Below are 22,797 nucleotides of genomic sequence, written 5' to 3' on the forward strand. Positions count from 1 at the left end.
CAGAGGGGCTCTTGCCTGAGAGTTTTGACACCTCATTCCTTGGCATGGCCATCCACGAGCAGAGGAAGCACGAGATTGAAAGTAGTATCTTATACCTGTCCTGTGAAACCCACAGGCACGTCCTGTACCATTTCTCCTATGTGATGTAGTTCCTCTGGAAAGCAAGTCAGCTAGAAAGGCATCTCGCCAAGATGTAAAAGTGTGAAGAGATACTAAATCCACTGGCTCCTCGGTCGTTTTGTTCCTGGGTTAGCTGCTATCGGGTGATGTCTGTAGTTCGCACTGGGGTTGCGCCTGGCTTGAGCTGCGGAAGAGCTGTAGATGTTTTGTTATGACTTTAGCAGTTGAACAGAAATTTGTGGCTGCTATTTTCCTTTTGTGAAAGTGCCTAAAGTCTGTAATCAGGGCTGTCAGATTAATCTCTTTTAGAATAAAGGCTGAATGCTCTACATCTATCAGATGTATTACATAGGGTGTATTTATGTATTGCCCTACCTGTGTTCCTTCGTTGTAAATGGTTTTACCAGCCGCAGCAGTGAAATAGCGACGCAGGGGTGTCCATGGGGATGTTTAGAGATGTTTCATGTTGTGGAAATCCTCTCTTATTTTAACCAGCGTGAGTGAAGGGAGGAGCGGCTGGGATGTTTGTTTGCAGAAGCAAGGACAGAGCCACCCCTCCAGCTGCCCTCGATCCCCGCGGCCGGTGGAGATGGACGTGCAGGTACCTGCGTGCACACCGTGAGGCACCGCAGCGGTTGGGGCAGCCTCTGCAGCCCCACGGGGCTTGCTAGGATGAGCTTGTAGGGCAGCCAGCGTCCGAAGGGAGTCTTGCTTTGCAAACAGGGAGCGTTGCATTGCTCCCCGAGCTGGCCAAGCCGCCTCCTTCGCAGCAAGGAGCCCTCAAAGTTCAACGAGGTAGCAGAAGTGCGTGCCGAGGGCAGGGATCGTTCATTTTTCCTTCCGAATGATGCCCTCTCCTCCCCTTTCCCCTTCGTTTCTAGCAGCCGTGGAGATGGGTTCCTGTCCACGTGCATGTGTGGCTCGGTTGGAAGAGGATGCGCCCCGAGGACACGCAGGTGCCGGTGGAAATGGATGTACTGCCCTGGTGCTCGCAGTGCAGGATTGGTGCCAGAGCGGCTCAGCACAAGGCAGGACATGCTCTCCTCCTCGGAGCTAGTCGGCAGCAATCACTAACAATGTGGGCTTATTAGCTGTGTCTTAAATACAAAGCGGAGTAATTAGGGAGGAAGTGGCCATCTTGACAGCCTGATGGTGTAATTAGAGACCAGAAATGCGTTTATAGAATTGGAAAGGAGATGAACTTCCAGCACCATCTGAACAGGTCTGCAAATAGAGACCCTCTGTACAGCAGAAATTGATTTATTTTTTTCCTTTTTTACTGACTAGGCGGCACTGGCAGCCAGCACAGCACTTTAGGGGAGGGGATGCTGCATCGGTGTGTCTGTCCTTCTCCCGGTCTGTGCTGTTCCCCAGCCAAACCTGGACTGGGGGATGCTGATAGGGGAGCGATTCCAGGGGTAAACTGCTGGTTCAGAGGATCTTTCTGCAGTAAATCATCGATAGTAACTGCTGTGTAGAGAGCAGAGTGTGGGCCAACCTCAGTGAGCTGCTGCCCATCCTGCTTTGTGGTCCTGCAGAGCTGCTGTCACAGCGTATGTCTCTGCAGTCATTGCTGCTGTGCTTGTAGCTCCTGGGGGGGGGGGGGGTCAAAACTGGCTTTACATTTGCTCATGCAGCAGAAAATTAACGTGGCCGTAAGAGGGAATAGTACAGCGTGGGTTTGTTGCCTGTCTGCTCTGGCATGTTTGGGAAGTCTTGTCGCCCAGCGAGTGGAAGGAAAGAGGGAAGAGGAGAAGGGAAAGGTGTCCCCTTAGGCAACTGTGACCAGTGCCACCGTGCCAGCCCGCTCTCAGTGCGAGCACCGGTGTGCCTGTGCGCTATCCCATGCCGTAGTATCCTCTGACATGCAGCATTTAAGCCTCTCAACAGTATTTTGTAGAAGTGGGGAAAATAGGTGCTTCCTCCTTGTGCTCCTGCTCTTGGGCATCTTGCGCTGAGCCGGTGTCAGACCCGGACCAGTGCTGGCAGCTTAGCAGCAAGCTTGATGTAATACTGTGCAGCCCACTAATTAGTATCTGCAGCTTTGCTGTTTGTTGTGAATTAAGAAGGCTTGAATGGTGCTGATAAACTGCAGCTTTTAATTAATGAACATGTAGTCCAGTAAAATATACATTTTGTTGTGCAGGCATTCATCCCGCCTTGCCCAGGGGAAGATTACCGGTAATTACTGAAGCCTTCTTAGCAGTTGTTAGTTCATAAAGGCGTGCATCCAGTTAACTTAGGTTTGGACCTCTCACCACATGTATCTGCGAGCCCTCCAGCCTGCGGTGATGTCCCCAACACTGCACCCTTGATGCGTTCGCTTGTCCCGATGCAGGTTTGCTATATACCTTGCTTGCAGTTGCTCATTTTTAGGTGAGATTCTGTGTTTTGCTGAAGCTTCAACCTTGGTCTCGGTTGGAAAAATCTTCCCTACAAAGGAACTAACTGAAGTTTTGTCCTTCATTCCAGTTCAAACCCTTAACAAGCCTGTCCTGGCCCCCCTCGGACGGCTGGTGCTCAGGAGGAGGGTGGTGGAGGTGTGTGCTCTGGGGCTTTGCCTGTGTTTTGAGTACCGATGGAGCAGGATTTAAATCCAGAGGCAGAAACGGTGGGAAGGTGGTGTAAGTCAGACCCCTTTTTGGGGCTGCTTGTGACTTGCTTTCACCCTCCGTGTGCCTGGGGCTCTCAGTTACACTCTGGGCAGCAGAGCAAAGGGGCTGGGAGACTTCCAGGTCCTGCAGCATCCCTCCCTTGCTGCTGGCATGTCCTGACCTTTGGAGAATTGGAGGAAGGTAGGTAACTTAAACCCGTCCCGATCCTCTTACATGCGAGTAAGCTGAGCACAGGCGGCTCAGGCAGATTTAAATGCACATAAGGGCATGCCTTAATGGGAGAGCGTCCACAGTACGCTGTCTGGCAGCTCAGCCTACATGACTGTTTCTCCAAGACCTTGGGTGAGCTGAGCTTAGGAGCCTGCAGGGATGTCGCTGTGCGTAACCCCAGGTCTCAGGGGCAAGGGGTGCGTTAGCTGGTGGGTCTGGGAGAAGGGGGGCTGCAGCGTGCCCTCTCCTGAGCTGCTCTGGGCAGCTTCACAGCAGCAGAGTTTTTGGGACGGGCTGCTCAGCCCCTGGCACGCCTGCGGGAGCTGAGCCCATGTCCCAGCAGACCTTCACCGCTGTTGCACTGGAGCTAGCCATCGGAAACCCCCAGCACTGACAAATTTTGCTGTCCTACGTGTGATCCTGCAGCGGCTGCAGGTTTGATGGGGACGGTGGTATCGCAGCCCTGCAGTCTCTTCCCTGCCCCCATTTGTGTCGCTGCTCCCCCTCCCTGGGAACAAGGTCCCTTGTCATCTTGTTCTTGTTACTGAGGGTTAGTGAGGAAGGAGAGAGCTGACAGGAATGTAGGAGTGTCCTTTGTACATCTCCCACTGGTTTCTGCGAGGATGAGGCAGCCCTTGGGGCAGGTTGTGTGTTCCCTGCTGATGGGAGACTTACAGAAAAAAAAAAAAAAAAAGACTTTGTTGGTAAAAAAATAAAATAAATCACAGGCCACGTTCATCAATAGTGAACCCCCTGGGAGTGGTCCTGGTTACACCAAGGATGACATTATCCTGTGAAGGATGGGAGCTCATGTTAGCTGATGTGCCTCTCAAATGCCATCTGGCTCCCGAGTCCTGGCTGTGCCACCGATACGACTGCCTTCTCTAGCTGATGGATGTCAGGAGGAGAGGCCAACCCATATGTGAGCTCCCCTCCTCGCACTGCTGAAATCGTAGATAGACCTGAGGCTGGAAAATGTTTAAGCATAATTAAAAATGCATGTTTGGTGACGCATTTAGGAAGACATTCAAGACCTTCGATGGTTTTCAATAGCCGAGTACCGGGGTGCCATTACTGTTGTCTGTGGAAGAAGAGGGCATCACCCCACGTCCTCGATGGTGATCTCTTCTGTGAGTTTCTGCTTTGAAAAAAATCTCATTTCCTCCAAAATGTCAAGATATTTCAATTTTATGCCACTTCTGCATTTCTGCTGGCTTGTTTCAGGCTAAGCAAGCTGCCCATGCCCAGCCCTGTGCCACTCCTTGCCTGATCCCTGCCTGCAGCCCTTGCAGAGACGCAGGGACTTCTTGTTCCCTTGCTCGTGGTGCCAGCAAACTGTAGTGGTTCCTCCATTTCAGCGCAGGGGAGCGGTGCAAATTGATAGTAATCACTGGATACTAAAGGATTTAGTGAATAAATGGACAGACACAATTAAATAACAAAGTTTGTACATTTTTTCATGTGCTTTGTTCATCTCTTAGACAAGAGCAAATGACTTTTAATTATTTACGACGGCACTTGTGTCTGTGGGGCTAAATATTTGCTGGTCTACTTGGAGATAGTCCCGAAGCTGTAGGTAGTGCGAGTCCTCCCTGCAGGGTTGTATTGGATTGTGTGCTGGCTGTGAATTCAGAGCGTACATATAAATGAGAGGAGGGATGGTTTAGTAAAGTGCAAATTTGTAACGTTCATCTGGATGTGGATCTTTTTGGCCCTGGAGACCCAGAAGGGGTCACAGAGGTTTTTGCTTCTGTATTGCTGATACGAATATGTCTGAAGATAATAAATGCTTTCACAGGCAGTTTCACATGGGGTTTGGCGGAGTGAGTAACCAGATATCCAGTCCTTCTGTGCAAAATTTGAGAGTGATGCTGGGAGGAGATGGGGCCTCCTGCAAGCTCACCATCCCAACTGTCTCCCAGAAGAGCAAAACCTCTCGTCACGCAGGGCTTGGCTGTCTGGTGGCTTCCTTGTCCCAGTGATTTCTGCCTGGTGGACCTAGGACCCCATGGAAAAGTAGAATATGAAAGAATACAGAGTCTGTAATGGAGCTGGCAGCCCTGGGGTGGATCTGCTCCACCTAAGGAGGTTGCTGGGGCTGAACCTGATACCTGCCGCAGGAATTTGACTTGGGATATTTTTAAATGCAAGCGTTATCAGGGCTGCCTGAACTATGGATTTGTTGATCTCCGTTCCATCTGCTGAGTAATTTAATGACCCAAGAATACCCCAAAGGATGGATCTCAATGTTACCATCAAACTCCCATGGTAGAGGTTGTGCTGAAAGGGGAACTGGGTACCAGACGTGGGCTGGGGACTTGCTCTGCAGCATTGCCATCGTTCCTTCTTTTGTGAAATCTGTGGAAGAGGAGCAGCTGGACTTCAAGACTTGTTGGGTGGCACAGATGGGCTGATTTGGGGTTGTCTTCCTTAGCAAGCCTGGAGCCTCTCTCTAGGCAGTGTCCTACAATGTCTGCTTTAATTTAATTTAATACAGAGTGGTACCCAGGAAGCCGACAGAGCGATCCTAGCGTGCAGCACGCGGTTCTGATCATCTAACAGCTTGGAAGGTCTCCTCTGTGCTCAGAAAACTCCTTAAGTGGTTTGTGAATGAAATTCTGGCATGAAAACATGTGGTTGTTAAAGGTGCAAAGAAGGAATGGGTTCACTCTGCAGACGAGACATCCTCAGACTAGATATAAGGAAGAAGTTTTTTATGATGAGGGTGGTGAAACACTGGCACAGGCTGCCCAGAGCGGTGGTAGATGCCCCATCCCTGGAAACATTCAAGGTCAGGTTGGACGGGGCTCTGAGCAACCTGGTCTAGTTGAAGATATCCCTGCTTATTGCAGGGGTCTTGGACTAGGTGACCTTTAAAGGTCCCTTCAACCCAAACCATTGCATGATTATAAAAGGAGATGTCTTCTGCAGTTTGAATCCCTGGGGAAGGGGAGGCAGGAGTGTTCGGGAGCCTGGGTGGCAGAAACCCTTTTGCTATTGCAGAATACCTGCTCTGAGAAACAGGGAGCTTGTTGCCTGAATGTGTGCTGGTTGGACCCAACCCCAAAGCGTTCCTCAGGCTTCTCCTGGGAGGACCAAGCGGCTTTGGAGCTGTCGGGGAAGTGCTGGGAAATTAAGGTCCTGATGGACGGGCTCAGTCCATCGAGATGATCTGGAGCAGCGCACTGTGTGCCTGCATGAGCTCTCAGCGAAGACCTTCTCCATCACGGGTCGGGGTCCTGGTCCTTGCCCAGCATGGGGTGGCCATAAACTGTTGGGTTTTTTTTTTCTTTTTTTTTTTTTTTTCCCTCCTTCCCTGGTGGTAGTTGCTCCATAAAGGTTTGACCCACTGAAATGTGGCACCCTTTGGAGGTGTGCTGGGCTCCCAGTGATCTCTCCAGTCTCTCCAGCAGGAGGTCTTGGGGTCCCCAGACCCTTACTGGACTTGGAAAGGAAATGAGGAGCCGGGAGGTGATGCTGCAGGTACCTGGCTTGTACACTTGCCTCCTGCCATGGTGCCAGTGGGGCTAGTCTGGACCTTCTCTACAAGGATCCCCTCGCAGGGAAGCAGCCTGGCCAGTTTTGCAGGTATGAATAAAAGCAAAGTTGCTGTCCACGGGGCCCGCAATTAGCTGTACTTGCAAACAAGGAGGCAAGTGTTAACACATGCCAGCAACAAAGCAGATCTTTGCACCCTGAGCTGTTGCTGGGAGGTCGGTACTTTGCGTGTCATTGCTGTTTGGAGCTATATAATATAAAAGTTTCTATTTTTATCAGGGCTTTTTTTTTTTTTTTTTTTTTTTTTAATTTTTTATTTTCTTTTCTGGTGATGAGACGTGCAGCATGAGCCACTAATTATCTGATAATGAGCGGTTATTTCCCTATAATCACACCTTCACCACCATTTTTTTTTCACTGCTATACAGAACTGTCCGCAGGGGACAGGAGGGGACATTTGGCCATGTCCAGCGGGACTAACTTTGGCTTTCCAGCATTTTAACAAAAGCATCAGCTGGGCTCTTTTTTATCTCCCCTTGTGTTCCCTGCCAGCTCTGCTCTTCAGGCCCTGTGACTCCAGTTTAGCAGGTTTGAGGTCTGGCTCTGTAGTTCTCCTGGTAGCTGCCAAACTTCTTATTCCAATGGAAATGGAGAGCAGGATATTGTAGTCAAAGGACAGAGGAAAAAAAAAAAAACCCAAACCCAAAGCCTTCCACCTCCTCCAAAAGCCGTCAAACTGAAATCTCCTTGCAAAGTCCTCCTGGCTTCTCCTGAGAAAAGTTTTGGAAAGCTGTTGAAGAAATCCACTTGAAAGGCTTGTCGAAACAGCACTGATCCCTGCCATGTTTCACCCCCCTCACCCCCCTTTTAAGCTTATGGCTGCTGCTTCTCTTGGTAGTTATGGACATGGACAAGAGATCAGTCCCTTCTGTACTTTATAAAAGTTGTTATTTGTTGACTGTTAGCATGTCTCTGGTCAATTTTCTCCCCCTTTTGCTAAACACTGCCCTTTCATTCAGTCTCTCCCTGCAGGATGTGTTTTCCAGCCCCAATGTCATCCTCATGGGTGTCTTTTTATGGTGCACGTGTGTCTGAGGAGTGCAGTATCCCAAACCGGGCATAGGCTGTTGGGAACTTATTGGGAATTAAGTTGCATGTCTCAGATATGGGTTTTCTGTTCCTATAACCCTGAATTTATTTGCTTTTTTTAGCTTGCTTTTAAAAGTTCCATTGTAATTTATATTGGATTTATAATAAGCCATGATTATTGGCTCCTTTTCTGCTAACCAGGCAGTTGCCCAATATCTGTTGGTTTGGTTCTCTCTACTGATATAGCATGTTATCTTGCATTTATCATGTCCTGCATTTCAGTCTCCATTTCTCCAATGTGTCCATCTTACTTTGAGTTTAAACCTGGCCTTTTGGTGTTTTTAAACCCATCTGTATGTCTTTGTATCCTAATTTATCAGCTTATTGGAGTTGTTTAGGTGGTTGGGTAATTGGAAAATCCCGTATGTGCCAGAAAGAGAGAATGACTGCAATCCAGATAAAGTGCAGCATTTGCTGCTGAGGCTTATTGACTGGTAACATCATCATCTACTAATTGCAGCAATAAAATGTTCAATAGCTGGACTGGGAATGCTGCAGTAATTGTAATAAAAATACTTTATGCTTTCCCACTGCTTTTCTTTCAAGAAACAAGAAGTCCTTTATGTGCATTAATGGACTGGTATGTCCACTCTCCATTCAGGCCTGTATTTTAATGTGTATTTCGTAGGAAAGGAAGTTGACAACATAACGTGGTTCAAAATTCATCCCTGGTGTAGCTTCACTGGTTTCAGGACCCGTATGGCAAGGATAGCTTGTGCCAGAAGAAGTTCGTGAGTTTAGGTCTTCTATATGGTCCTGTGCTGTAATGGGACAAATACCGTTTGCTTGCCAATTGAATCCTGAAAATGAAACTTAGTGTGGGTTTTTTGGGTTTTTTTTGGAAATGTGGTCCTCTGGTATTCCTGCAGCATGTAAGAAAAATTTTGGCTAGCGTCTGCTTGCACCGAAGCAAGCTTTCATTTCACGGAGGCTAGTGGGTGCTGGTGCTGCGCTGAGGCTGTAGTCCCAAGGCAGCTCCAGTTATAAAGTGGATTTTGCTTCAGGCTGGTGGCTCGGATGGGTTATTGTGCGATGGGCAGGATGGAGCTGACTGCTCATCCCTTGAAAACAGGTCTTCATCAGCGCAGAAGGGTCAGTCACAAGGAGAATGGTGAAGGGCTGGTGCCAGAGCAGATCAAGACCTAGCGATCGTTTTGGTTGGCCTTATTTGCATCAGCTTTCTGATGTCTCGGAAGAAACTCCTTGGGCAGCCTCCTCTCAGGAGCATTGTTCTTCTAAGGAGGCATCTTCATGGGATCAGCCTCAGTACCTTTGTTTTGGGGGTCCTGGCTCCCTTAGACACATTCCCTGCTGTAACGGTGTGTATTTGTCTGATTGCTTTCCTTGTAAGCTGTAATTTGTCTTGGATGTGAGGCAGAGAGATTAACCCCAGCTGCCTTTTATCCCTGTGGTCTTTCGTTCATAGTCTTTTCAGTCCTTGTGTCACTGTGGTGTTTGCTTACCAAAAAAGCAAGCCCTACAGGGCCACGTTAAAGCATCACTTCTCCCCTTAGGTTTGGCTCCAACCAGCTGCACCAAAGTATTAGGAGAATCATAGTTACAGAAATCAAGAGATAGTAGTAACATTTTTTAAAATCAAAATGGAAGAAGTTGCTTACTTTCTTTATTTCAGCATTGTCTGGTAGAAGGAGGATGTTGTCCAAGCTGTTGTCCAAAGAAAGACTTCAAAGATTTTTTAAGCCCATTTTGTATCTTCCTTATTTTACCTATTAATTTTTAACCGGATATGTATGTTGAATTTCCCGTGTTATTGCAACTTAGCATTACATCCGATTTGTTAACCTAAACCAATTCTTACAAGTGACAAAGTTGCACTTAGCATAGAGTCCTAGAGTAACTTAGGTTTGAAGGCACCTCTGGAGGTCTCTGGTCCAACCCCCTGTTCAACCTTGGGCCAACACAGATCACATCACTCAAGTCCTTAGACTCTAATTTCTCCAAGACTTATTCATTTCACTTCTCTCCACTGTACTTAGGGATTTCAGGCAAATCTGATGGGATATTTTGTGAGGAGCAGTGGTCTTTGAGCTCTGGATTTGTTCTGTGGAGCCCCATTGCTTGGTTGGGGTCTTCCCACCTCGGCTCGTGCCCACCACCTGCTTGCACCAAATGTGACTTCAGGAAATGTCACAGCTTGTCACAAGCAGCCAATGTTTGCTATTTTTAGGCTTCCATTTGCTTGAACAGCTTTCCATTTGCATTAGCAGGGAGAAGAAATAGTCTTGCCAGGTTGGTGATAATTGCTAAGTGATCACCCAAATTTGGAATGATTTATGAATGATTATTTGCTGTACTATTTTCATGATTAATTTCCAGCGTAATTCTTTATAACCACAGAAGTACTGCCTGTGCCTGCATCTGCAGATGCTGTGAAAATCCATCTATCTTTTGGCAGCCAGGCTAGACCATTAAATATAGATACCCGTTTGCATTTAATATTCATAGCTATTAAAAGTGAGGAAAGCAGATGTGTCTTCTAGAGCCAACGTGGAAATTGCTCCGGTTGAGAAATGACGGGTGATCAACGTTTCCAAGAGGTCCGGATAATCACAGATGGGAAAGGCTGGTGTTTCTGAATCAAACCCATGGTGTCAGCAGGGAGGCTGGTTGACAATGGGATAAAGAGGGAATCTCCTAAGGAGGTGGGATTGGTTTCTGTGGTATTTACTCATGGGAACAACTGTGAAGAGCAAGGGCTCGGAGTTTTGTCTGGGATTGCCGCAGCAGAGGTTGACTTTGATGCTTGCCTGTCCTCATGGACCTCTTCCACTTTGCCTGTGGGAGGAAAAAAGGCTTTTACCAAATAAGTGTGATATTTTTCATATGTTTAGATACAAAACTCCTAGACAGGTATGGGAAGAGGCCAGGAGAAAGCGGACAGGATGTAGAACTGAGAAAAAGGTGGTTGAGGGTGAAAAATTGCTCTTTTCACATTGTATTTTGCAGTTGAGTCGTGTCCTGCCCATCCAGTCCCTGTCCACCCTTGTGTTTCTTTTCATCCTCTCCAAACCCAGCAAACATGCCATGATTCCCAGGTACCGGCTCCGGATGGCAGCGGGAGGGAAACTGAGGCAGGAGGGAGGCAGAGTCTGTGACCCACCTCAAGCTGCTCAGCCGGGGAACAGTTCTGAGTTTGCAGGAGCGACTCCTGCGGCTCGTCCCTGGGGACCGCATGTCACACTGCATCACCCTCAGCATCCTCGGACCCACGCCATCCTTCCCCCGTCTCCTGGCCAGGGTTTCCCCCAGGCAGCCGGGTCAGGCACCATCCGCTGCAGGGACAGTGATTTGACGGCCAGTGCTTTTTTATTGCCCTGGGAGAGGGAAGGAGGAGGTAAGACTTTAGCAGAGATTAATTTAGCCTGCGTCAGACATCTGAAAGTCAGATGTCCGTGCGAGTCACGCGGGGCTGCCTCTGTCGTCAGAGGAGCGGGCAGTGGCTCCGGAGGCTGCTCCTGCCCTGGCAGCTCCCCGTGGGCAGCGAGGGCTGGGTGATGGGTCTGGTGTTCAGACCCCCAAAATCAGGTGGGAGAAACGTGTAGGCGTTGAATGCATCCTCCTTTGTAAGTGTTGCAAAGAAGTTTGAGTGTTAAGTGTTTGCAGTGACCTGAGGTGGTGATAAACACTGACATGAGAACCAAGGCTAGACTCTTTTTTTGGCAAAGATCAAGTTCTGCTTTTTTAGTAGGAACCTGTATTGTCTGTGACAACAATCGCATGCTGGTGCTCTGGAAACATCAGAAACAAGTTGGGTTGGATCAGCTCCTAAAGACAGCGAGGTGGAAGAATAGCTTTGAGTTACCCGTTTCTGTAATCCTCTGAGCTATGGACTGGGGAGTTTTCCAGGGGACACACTTCAGATGATGAAGGGCTCCTTGGGCTTTCCAGTAGACCTCTGGTGACAGCTTTGGAGAGAAAGCTTGGACTGAGGCATGGCATGGACTGTGCTGACTTTCTCCTTGGAAACTGTAGTGGCAGGGAAGCTCCTGAATCTCTGGTGCCTATTATAGCCTGCATGCTCTGCCCAGGCTGGCTGCGGGCAGCCTGTTGTCCCCAGAAGAGCAAAATCGTGTCCCAGAGTCACTGCATGGCGATGCGTGATAGGAAGGACATCACAAGCAGCAGCACTTCCATAGTGATGGGGAAAACAACCTTTAAATATGCTGCCCGTTGGACCTGGGAGAGTATGGCAGCAATGGGTCTGGGCTCTCCTGGTTCTCACTGAGAGAAGCTCGTTAGCACCGTGGGGTTTGTTAAAAGCACCAATGCTGCTCCACCATTTGCTTCAGCAGCACTCCAGTGTTTCAGGAGTGTTGGCATCAGCTGGCTGTGCTGAAGCCTGTCTCCAAACAGGATTGCTGATTTACTGCTTCAGCATCCTCTGAGGAGGAGGATGAGGTTGTTTTGATGGAGACCAGCTGCGGGCTGTGCTGCTGTGGAAAGGTGAGCGGTTTGGGCTGTGGATTGTGGAAATGGGCAGCAGTGTGGTTTCTTTGGCACTTGACGGCAGCTTTCACTGTGCGTCAGCAGAGCGTCTCGCTGGGATTTCGGTGGTGACTGTTGGGCTGGGGCTGCTTGCAGCAGTGTGCCTGCTGGGCGGGTTGTCGCCTGTCTGGGAAAAGTGCTTTTCCGTGGCAAGCTGATCTGGCTTAGCTCCTTGCTGATACGGTGAGAAGAATCGCAGGATTTCTTGCAGCCAAAATGCACTCTTCTTGCACGGCTGGTATCATCTTCGGCAGCAGGACTCTGTGGCTTCACCATGCTGTGCAGGCAGCACGTTGATGATCTGATTTGGGTTTTGTTTGGAAGAAATGATGGAGTCTTTTATTGCCCTGTCACTCCTCATGCACACGGGAGACTTGCCTTGTGTTTGCAGCACAGCACCGCAGCCTCAGCTCTCAGCGATGCCTGCGGTACCACCCCGGCACGATGCATCACCGGTAGAGATGCTCGGGTGCAGCGCTGTGCCACGGACAGCCTCCAGTGCTGCCTGCAGCCTTGGACGGCACTTTCCTTCCCACGTCTGAGAAGAGCAAACTTTAGAAAGCTACTTTGTTGTGGCTCTGATACCCGATGGCTTGCAGCTCCTGCGGTGCCCACGTCCCTGAGCTTGACGCTGAACTTGGTGGCTGGCTGGAGGAGGATGCGGCTGGAAGGGGAGGGATGCTGCACAGGTGCTGCTGCACGTCCAGAGCCAAAGTGCTCTGAAAGTGGGGTTTGGTGATGTTAATGTGTATCGTGCTTTGGGGAAATGGTCTCCAGGAGTGGCTGAGATGAGCTGCAGACACAAGCCAGGAGTACTCTGGACAGCCCAACGTCACCGAGCATCACCTGCATCCTGCTGTGGGCCCATTAGGCTCACGCTGTACAGCCTCTACCGCTCCAGGGGCTGCTCTAAGACTAGTAGGTCAGTTGAGTTCCTTTTTCAGTGCAACCAACTTTGCATTCCAACAGGTGTATGGAGCAGTCAATTACTCTGGCCCTGTTTCTGCTTTCTGTTGTTTCCCCTTCCTCTCCAGAGATGGATGCTGAATTCACCCACGGGTGGCTTGGCCACTTCTACCTCCTCAGTGAGCTGATGGAGGAACAAGCCATGCCTTGCTTCTGATGGTGTGGTCATCTGGGCAGCACCAAGACAGCTTTTTCTAGGGATGTTGGGAACAATTATGGTGGCCTGGGGTTGCTAAGGGCAGGTGCTGCCAGGCTGGTGACTCAGATGCTTCAAAACTCAGCTACCCGGCAGCAGACTGGCAGTTCTTGCTGCTGATAGGCAAAAAGGCAGCTGCTGAGATGCCCAGTCTTCACCACTGTGGCTGTGGCTTTGGGGGAACCCAAATACTATTTTAATTAAAGTCAGCAGTGCTCCTTCTATTCTTTTATGGTTTTACCTGTGGATGGCAGTCAATGATTTCCTTTCCCTGTAGGTAAATGAAACCGTTTGGATGCAGAGGACAGCTTGCAGTGCACAGTTTGCTTTTGGGTTGTGCTTGGCTCCTCGGTGGGTGCCAGGCATTGCAGAGCTCAGCACCTTTGCGACGCAGGAGCCGGTCTGGCTCGGCCTCGCTCCTGCCATATCGATCCTGTGCTTTCACCCCCCTCACCTGCTCATTCCCCTTTTCTACCATCAGAAAGGCAGATTTAATTTCTTGTGCAGGGCCAGCCCTGCCTTTGAGAGGCTCCAGAGGCTTCGGCGAAGTGGTGGGTGAGCGGCTCAGGGTTGCGGGAGGCTCGGGGAGAAATTCAAGGTGATGTAGGAAGGACGAGGACTTTTCTGAAAGCGAGGATACTTGGGAAGTTTTCCACTTACAGGGTGGAGAAGGAAGGTGTGGGATGTAGGAAGAGGAGACCATCTGTGCTGGACCCGGAGAGGAAGGTAAGCAGGGATTAATTGCCCACCCTAGCCAAGGTGCAGCGCCACATAGCTGCGGTGCTTCAGGCTGGAGATGTTGTAGCCGGATTCCGGATGCAGTTTGGGAATTTTAGAATAAAAGGTCTAATGCTAAACCTTTCAATCCCTTTGCCTTCTCCTGGCTTATCCCTTGAAGAGGCTCTTCCCAGCTCTGCTCGTCCGGGAGCAGCACTGAAACAGCCTGACCATGAGCAGCAGCACCCTGGGGTTGCTCCAGGTCTCCCCGATAATTTTGGGGTGGGTGCGCTGCGTGGCGGTGCCTCCGGCAGGCACCGTATCGCTGGGTTTCCTCGCAAGCTGCAATGCGAAGGCCCGGCGTGTTGCCAGCGCAGGGAAGTGCCTGCCTCGTGCCTCCAGCCAGCAGCTTTTCCACCAGCTCCAGAGAAGTTGCAAGCAATGGGAAATATATAGCTGAGGGAAGTTTTAGAGACAGAAGACAGGGATGTAAAGGGAGCTTCTGCCTTAACGGCCTCCTCGTGAGATGCTGCTCTGGGCGCTGAGGTTTCGTGTTGCTCTCCAGGCTGAGAAACAAGCCCGAAGAGGCTTACGGCCGATAGCTGCCGATCCATTTTACATAGATTAAATAGCATCACAGCTCCAAAAATAATCTTCCCAGCTTACGGTGAGGTTGGCTGTTCCTATAGCAACTGCTTCATGCCAGTGCCCTACAAATAAAAATCACAACAGATTGCCTTTAAGTTGGGTTTGCAAGTCAAAACAAAGTATGAGATGGAGAGTGAAGGGGCTCGGCTTGCAGGGGCGCGTGTTTTTAGGGTGCGTAGTGTGTACAAAATATAAGCCGTGCGTGTTCCTGGAGAGGAGATTTATTAAAAGCTGCTGTTAATGGTGGTCTGTGTCTCTCGTATTTGAGCTCTTACAGCTGTTTCCCTCGTGCATGTGGATCGTAAAACAGCAACTGCGTTTGTAAAACCTTCCTGGTGCAGGAGGGAGAGGAGGATTTTGCAAACCTTGGTAGCTGTTATGTGGGTTACTATGGTGCCTGGGGGCCAGGCCTGCTCTGCCATGCTTGCATGTCACAGCAAGCCCAGCCCGATACCACAAGCAGAGGGCAAAAGCGGCGGTTTTGGACTTGGGTCGTGCTCTCTCATGGCTGATGGCACCTTCCACGCAGGCTTAGCCCAAAATCTCTGCCTCAGGGCCACCTCTGGCCCAGGGTCCTGGCAGGCATCGCCTCCGGAGATGCTGGTACTGAGCAGCGAGCCCTGCCCCGAGCAGTGCGCGGTCGGTGCAGAGCTGGACTGCAGGAGGGAGAGGGGGATGGATTCAAATCGTTGGTGGTCCCTGTGTGCCACCGATGGGCACAGGAGGTCTTCAGGGGACACCGAGTTTGGGAAGGGCAGGAAACCTTGGGAGGATGCCGTGGAAGTTGGGCTGACTCATCCAAGGCACAGGAGTAAGAGGAACCTTGCAATTTGTTGTCAAATATTTGCTGCCAGCCTTTTGTGTTTATTTTCTTGGGTAGCTTTTGTTCGCTGTAGAAGAATGACAGGAATTCTTGCTAAATGTCTGTCTGTCATTATACACCTGTCTTGCCTTGAGGAGCAGGGTGAGCCGAGGTGAAGCTCGTGAGCCAGGGACATGCTGTTCCCCAAGGGGGTCCGGGGGCACCCGCATTCCAGCATGGGTGGGGGGGTCCTGGGCTGGGCAGCCCCCCTGCCAACCCAGTGAAGGTTTGCTGCTTGAAGGAGGATCTTTATTCTGCAGAGAACAGATGGCAGAGCTGCTGTTGGCAGCACCGGCTGGCACCCGGCGCAGAGAGGGACGAGGGTCAGGTAGAAGCACCGCTGCCCTCCTGTGCAGGAGTGGGGTCCATCGTAGAGCCCCTTCCCTCTGCAGGGGTAGGGTGTGCTGGGGTCTGCGTTGGAGAGTGGCATGGCTGGAAACCAATGTATTAAAATAGTATTTGTGTCCTTGAAGGATATTCCCTGTGTGAAGGGAGCAGGGATGCCTTCCTGGCTCCTTCAGAGCCTCTAAGGTTTTTGTAGGTTCCAGACACACAGCCCCTGGTCCGCCCTGGCCCTGCCCAGCTGGCGGACGTTGGTTTGAGGTTTAATGTGATTTAGGAGCTGCTCGGAGGCAGCTTGGGCTTGCAGCTGAGGATCCAAAAGGGCCAAACTGGTGAAAGGTGTAAGGGTGGCATCCAGAGGCAACAAGCACAGAGCATCCTCCACCTCAGCAAGTCCTCAATGCCCTGCTTCTGGTTTCTCCTCATCCCCTGCTTGTGTTGGAAACCCCCCTTCAAAGCCATTGTGAAAACTCATTTTGAGTTGGGACACAGTGGATGCGCTGGAAAACTTTGCAGCAGGAGTCTGCTGGGCAGCGCTGGGGCGTCTGCGTGTTCCTCGCCATCGCCCTCGTGCAGTCCTTGCTCTGCCAGCTCTCCCATCGCGGTGGGGCTGTGGTGGGCCGGCGAGGGATGCTGCGCTGCCCTGCCTTGATTTTTCAACTTGTGTGTTGTGAAGTTTACGGCAAAGCCTCGCAGGTGTCCCCGGTGTGCTGGGGACACACTGGGTCTCGGTGAGGAACAGCTTTGCCCTCAACAGGTCTCTTCTGAGTTGGACCTATCAGCCATCGCCAGGGCTGGAAAAAATAGTTTGGAATCATGTTTCCCCCACCTCCCAAGCATTTAGGAATATAAGTTTCTCCAGCTTTCAAGAGGGTTTGTGATCTTGAATCACTGCGATTGGGAAACCCCCCATTTGGGCAGCTGCTGAAGTCCTGAGTGGTGCAAGTCTGCCGGCCAGGTTGCAGGTTTGCCTCTGCAAATCGTCTGCGGTCTTTGCCCTCAAGTGAGGAGCCTTGGCCAGAGTCTCTCTTTCTGTGAGTATTTCCTGACCTTCGGGGTGTTTTTACCAGCCTTAGCAAAGCAAAATCTGTTCGGTTTTTTTTTTGTTTTTTTTTTTTTTTTTCCTGGCTGAGTTGATACAAAGGAAGGATCCCCAATGCCGCGGCGTTTGGCTGTGCTCCAAGTGAAGACCTCCAGGCGATGGCTTGCGGCTGCTTCACCTTTCTGCATGAGTGAATCCTTTATCCTCAGCAATAAGAATAAATGTTGCTGCTTTTCTCTCCTCCAGCACTTTACAGATAATCTTCAGCAGTAACCGTAGGAGTTGGTGGGTCTCGTGCTGCCGCAGCAAAGTGACTTCCCTGGGACCATCCTCTCCCAGATGGGGGAACAAGGAGTTGTCCAGGCCCTGGACAACCCTCTCCCCACCCTTCTGGCTGTGCCACAGGGACAAGCGGGAATGTTCCCGTTGCAGTGGTTGTGCTGGTGGTACCAAGAAACCAGCTGAAAAGCTGGGTGGAGATGGTATGGAAGCAGGGCTCCTCTGCTCGGATCTGGGGCTGCTCTTACCCACAAGCCGTTGGACCAAAGCTGGTGCGGATCTGAGAGGCTGCTGGTTCCTTGAGGAATGAGTTAGATTTGTGTTTCTGCTTATTTTGGCTTTGGTCAGCTTTCCCTTGGGCTCCCAGGAGAAAGAGGTATGGTAACGCTGGTCCTCAGGCCTCCCTTCCCTGGTCTGGAGAGCAGCATGCTGCCAGGAGCCTGACGCTGGAGGATGCCAAAGTCCCTGGTGAGTGTGTGTGTGTAGCAAGTGCAGAAGGATGGAACAGAGGAAACATGAGGATAATTTAAAAAATAATAGTTAAGTTCACATGCTGCTCTTCTGCTCGTGATGGTGGTCCCTGTGGGGCTGTGGTTTTGCTTTTTCCTGGCCCTTTTAGGATGCTTTTCCCAGTGCTGCACCTGTAGGTAAAGCCAAGACCCCTCATTCAACCTCCTGGCTTTCCCGGAGCCAGGATTTCACAAATAGCTATCTTCATAGTCCAAAAACCTCGAGGGAGCGAAGTGAGGGAGGAGGAGTTTCTGGGGACTCGGTTGATCCTGCTCGGCCCGTGCTGGTGTTGTGAGGATGGCAAGGAGCGGAGTATTTCAGCACTGGTAGATGTTTCGGCATTGATCGTGGGTTGGAAACGCATCTTCAGAGCTGGTGTTGGTGCTTCGCCCTGGTGGGATAGCAGTGAGGTTGTTGGGTGCTTTGCATGATCGTTTCTGCTTTAACTTGATCTGATTTGATTGTAGCTATGACACTGTATTTCCTTCTTCCTGTGCTTTGATTTGAGATAATTACAGCAAATTACATTGCTTGAGATATTTTTATTTACCATGAGTCACAGAAACATGAATCGGTCCAGGTCTCCGTGCGTCCTGGGCACTGGGGCTGTGGGTGTGGAGGCAGTGCCGGTTACGGGGATGTGCTTACCAGGGATGGAGGGTGGTAATGAGTTTTCCGTCCTCTGCACTGGGTGTGCTTTCGCTCCTGAGACAGCACTGCACATCGCTCCCGCATCGCTGCACCACGACCCTCTAGCCCTAAGATCCCGTTTGAAGTCTGCAGCCTCAGCAGAGGGTCTGACACCCTATTCCTCCATTTGCACAGGCGGGAGGAGGAAGGTGGTGGGATCCTGCTGCCCACCCCGCCGGCGTCCCAGCACGGCCACGAAAACAGCTTTGGGGCAGGGGGCAAGCCGGTGAGGGATGTTTAGCTCAGCTAACTCAGCCTGAACGAGCAGCATCACGACTAGCATGGTCTGACCCAGGTGCCTTCCCCCTTTTTCCTGGGCTTTGAGGCATTTATATAATTCTGCACAATGATAAAAAAATGGGCCACGCTGCGTTCGTGCCTCCTGCATCGAGCTGAGCACACAGGCAGGGATCATTACCGCAGCCTCAATAAATGGGCAGCGATGGGCAGGAAATAATGCCCTGGCAAAGGATGGAGCCTGTCCGTCACCATGCGGTGCCGTCCCTGTGTCGGAGCATTTTAATGATAGGCAAAAATCCCCAGGCTGTGATCTGGGATTGCACCTGGGGAAGGTGATCTAGGCTTTGCTCCTGAAAGCATGGAGCACTGACAGCCCGCAGGAGCCAGGACTTTGGGGCAGCCCTGTAGTGCTGCCCTGGGAAAAGGCATTGTGTGTACAGAGAGAGGGGAAAACAAAGTGAGAGGGAAGGATTTGGGGGTTAAATACTGCCTGGGGACAGGCAGGGAGATGCTTCCTCTTGCGTGGCACAATTTTTGCAGTCTTTGTAAACAGATAAAATTATTTTTGGGAAGTATTACCGATGACTACAAATAGAAAGATTGCAAATTTGGTTTGTCCCCTTGAGTCCCACAAAGGTAATGCTGGTTTTTGACATAGTTAGTGGTGGTAGATGCCTGGCTTGTGTCTGTGACGAAAGCTGAGCTAGTGTGGTTGACTTCTGCTTCTGGTAGTTTTATAAAACACTATAATATGTTATAAATTGGCCATTAAAGATCGGCCTCATTAGCGATCAGATCCCGGATGCTATGGAGAAGTGGTTCCCATCTGCTCTCTGGAGCGCAGGCAGCTCGTAGAGCCCAGGAGAGGCTGCCGGGAAGCTCGTGGAGAGAGCGCAGATGCGCACCTGGGGAGAGCAAGGGGCTCTTGACCTGGAAATAGGAGGCTGTGGCCTGGCTGAGCTGTGTAAATGCCACCATCCCATTCCCACCCTGCGTGCAGATTGAACGCCGGAGATCCTGGGCCATGTTTGGATCGGTGCCCACAGATGTGTGTGCTGCCGGGGTGTACGGTGTCGTGGGACGAGGGCAGTGCCCCGGGATGGACCTGCTGGACCAGCGCCTGGACCTTGCAGCTCGAGAGGAGCAGGTTAACAGCCCGATCAGAAGTGACGGCTGCAGACAGAGCCTTGCAGGGTGGAACCTGTGTTGCTGCGCAGTAGGTCCGGTGAAAGCTGATTCCATATTTGATGGTGAAGAAGAGATGCATGGGAGACCGTGAAAGGGGATGGATTCAAGCCTCTGCCCGAGATTGCCGTGGAAAGCCTCAGGGAGACGGCTCTGAGCAGCAGTAGCGGCTCGGTGTCCCTCTCCCAGCGGGCGTCTGGGCGCTGCAGGGTACAGTGTGCTCTGTCCTTTGGGTGCACCAGCTCAGGACAGGTACAAAGATAATATTCAAAGCTCAGGGGGATGTGTATATGCTGCCAGGGACCCAGAGCACCTTTGTGTGCCCCAGGATGAAAGGCACCGTGGAAATGCTTGAAACATTTGAAACAGAAAGCAGACCTTAGGGACGTTTTGGTTGCTTTCCTTACTGGTAGAAAAGTGGCTTAAGTTTTCTTGCTAGATCTTTTGCAGTTGGCATGTACAAGACGCCTGTGGTGTAAGCCCATGCCCATTGCCGTGGTACCTCTGTGCACCCTCCTGGGACAGAGCCCTTCGAATCCTGCGTGTTCCCGTTCCCCTTCCCCTGCCTGTCACCTTCACCTGTGCCAGAGACTTCCCTGGTGCTGTGTGTGTTTCCAACATGCTGGTCCTGTCCCTGGGAGCGGGGCTGTTCCCCCCAGCCGTGCAGCTCAGTAGCTCCCCAGCCTGTCGATGGGAGCCAGCTCTGCTCCCAGCACCTTGGCTGGCTGCTCGCCTTCCTTGGGAAGGTCTCGCTTGGCTTCCCGTGGGTGCTGTGAACGTTAGCTCTGATAGTCCTTTGTCCTTGGTGGCCACAAGCCGCTTCATCTTCTGGCTTTAACAACTGCTCCTCGTGTTCGTCAGAGGTTTGTGCGCTGTGGATGCTCGGGGCTGGGTTGCAGACGGAGCAAATGATTGCATTGGGAAATGCTGCCCTGGTGCTTCATGAGTTGCTTGCATTTTGCTCTGTGCCCTGTTTCCCAGCAGGGCTTTGATTTTCTTCTCCCATCGTCCTTGGGCAGCTGGGGTAGATCCCACTGTGTAGGATAAGCCTTGTCCCTGGGCTATGCTTCCTTGTCCCATCACCTCCGTCCTGGGTAGCTTCATAGCCGTGAGACTTGCTGCGGTACCGCGCCATGCTCTGCCACTGCCTCAACTCTGGGCTGATGGTCCTTCTATATTATCCAGATTGCTCTGGCTCTTGCCTTAGGAGCACAGCTTTGGTACTGTTAAATGAAGGGCCCTCTTTCTCTCATTTTCCTTAGCTGGCCCAAGAGCAGTGGAATCGATATGAGCGATGGCTGAACATCCCTCTCAGTATCTACAGCATTTCAAAAGGTCTTATAAATGAGTCAGGAATAAAAACCAAACACCCACCTGTCAGTGAATTATGGGCTTTACTCCTTTTCTTGCAGCCTAGAAAGGGGATGTGCTGCACCCCCATTCTGACTGCGGCATCCCTGAGGTCTGTGCTTTGCAGCATCGTGGCGTCTCTCAGCCTGGCTGGCTTGGAGGACATCGTCGTCTCCCCGGCTCCCCCAGTCCTGGCAGAGAAGCTGCAGGCAGGTTTTGCTGGTCCCCATCTCTTTTTAATCCAGAAACAGATGATTGAGGGGAGGGGAAATGAAGGGGCTGCTCCCTGCTCTTCTGCCTTAGTGGTTTTTGGGTGCACCCGGAGAAACCTTGGCTAAACTTTGAACGTAAGGATGGGGTGCAGACCCTGTGCAGCACCTGCTCTGCTCTCACTTTTTGTATTTGCTTTGGGCAATGCCGCCTCTCGGAGCCGCTCACCTCCTCCGCCCTCCCCGGGGGAGCAGTGGGATGATCTGAAGAAATGCTGCATTATACTTGCTGCTTGCTTTTGGGTTGGTTTTCTAGTTTTAAGTCACCCAAGTGTTCTGGAGTTGCAGGAATAACCCTTTCTGCTGTACCTGTGATGCTGATTGTGGAGTTTTCTGCCCTCTGAAGACGTGATGATGGTTTTGGGTAAAGGCTGTTACTCTCCCCTGTGTCTTTGCGACCTTTCCCTTGGGTGAAATAATTTATCCCGCGCAAAGCAGACCTTGCAGAGCCCCCGCGAGGTTTGCTCCTGGTGCAGGGTGCATTGACACTGTGCCTGGCTCCTGTGGCCGTGCATGGAAAGGGGAGGTTTGCCGCGTGGCCCTTCGCCGGTGGCACCAGCACAGTACCCCCCCGTGCCACCCCACATCGCTCAGCCTTAGCAGCCCTGAACCAAATCCCCATTACAGCCAGAGAAACCCTTCGGACACCACCTCGGGGCTCTGGGTGACATCCCGCATTGCTCCTCCACACCATGCTCTGCTCCCCGGGGGATGCGGTGGCCACGACCCCCAGCCCCAGCAGAGCTGCCCGCACATGGGAGGAGGCAGGAGGTCCCCCTGCCCGCGGTGATAGCGGGTTAGTACGGTCTGGGAGTAACCATGGAAACTGTTTTTTCTCCATCCCTCCCTTTGCAGATGACTCGGGCGATGAGGAGCCCGCCTCGCAGTCAGACAAGAGCGAGCTGCACAGCACGTTGAAAACCCTCTCGAGTAAGCTGGAGGATCTGAGCACTTGCAATGACCTGATCGCGAAGCACGGGGCGGCCCTGCAACGCTCGCTCAGCGAGCTGGAGAACCTGAAGCTGCCGGCTGAGAGCGGTGAGAAGATCAAGGCGGTGAACGAACGAGCCACGCTCTTCCGCATCACCTCCAATGCTATGATCAACGTAAGTGCTGCCGGCCGAGCCACCGCGTTTGTGAGAGGAGGCAGAGGGAGAAACGTTTTTATCCTCCTCTTTCTCCATCGTCCTTTTTCCCCTCCGGCATGGCCCCGTTTTCTCCCTGTGCACCGGCTTTCTGCAGAAGCCGTGCACTGGCACGGGGCTTGGGCAGGGCCAGGGGCTCGGTGCCGGCTCAGTGCCGTGGTGAGGGGATGGGAAGTTGGGAAGGTGCAGCCCAAGAAGCAGACATGTGTAACCCTCCCGAGGCACAGGTCTGCTACATCCTTACAGCTTCCAAACCAG

The 22,797-nt window shown here is 51.5% G+C and overlaps 1 protein-coding gene across 11 annotated transcripts in view; it reads left to right on the forward strand.

Annotated features, from left to right (window-relative positions):
• The window catches only part of OSBP2 (oxysterol binding protein 2), a 126,331-nt gene that overhangs the window by 67,651 nt on the left and 35,883 nt on the right, over positions 1-22,797 (forward strand). For 9 of the 11 annotated variants that reach the window (XM_030024882.2, XM_030024883.2, XM_041125787.1 and 6 more), the window contains one exon: positions 22,250-22,500. In XM_030024882.2, the coding sequence (XP_029880742.1) occupies positions 22,250-22,500 (251 nt within the window). Of the gene's footprint in view, positions 1-19,929; positions 20,028-21,730; positions 21,759-22,249; positions 22,501-22,797 lie in introns of those variants that run through there. The other 2 variants (XM_030024892.2, XM_030024888.1) reach the window with 2 other exon arrangements.

Source organism: Aquila chrysaetos, chromosome 9 (genome assembly GCF_900496995.4).
Source record: "Aquila chrysaetos chrysaetos chromosome 9, bAquChr1.4, whole genome shotgun sequence".
Taxonomy (NCBI): Eukaryota; Metazoa; Chordata; class Aves; order Accipitriformes; family Accipitridae; genus Aquila; species Aquila chrysaetos.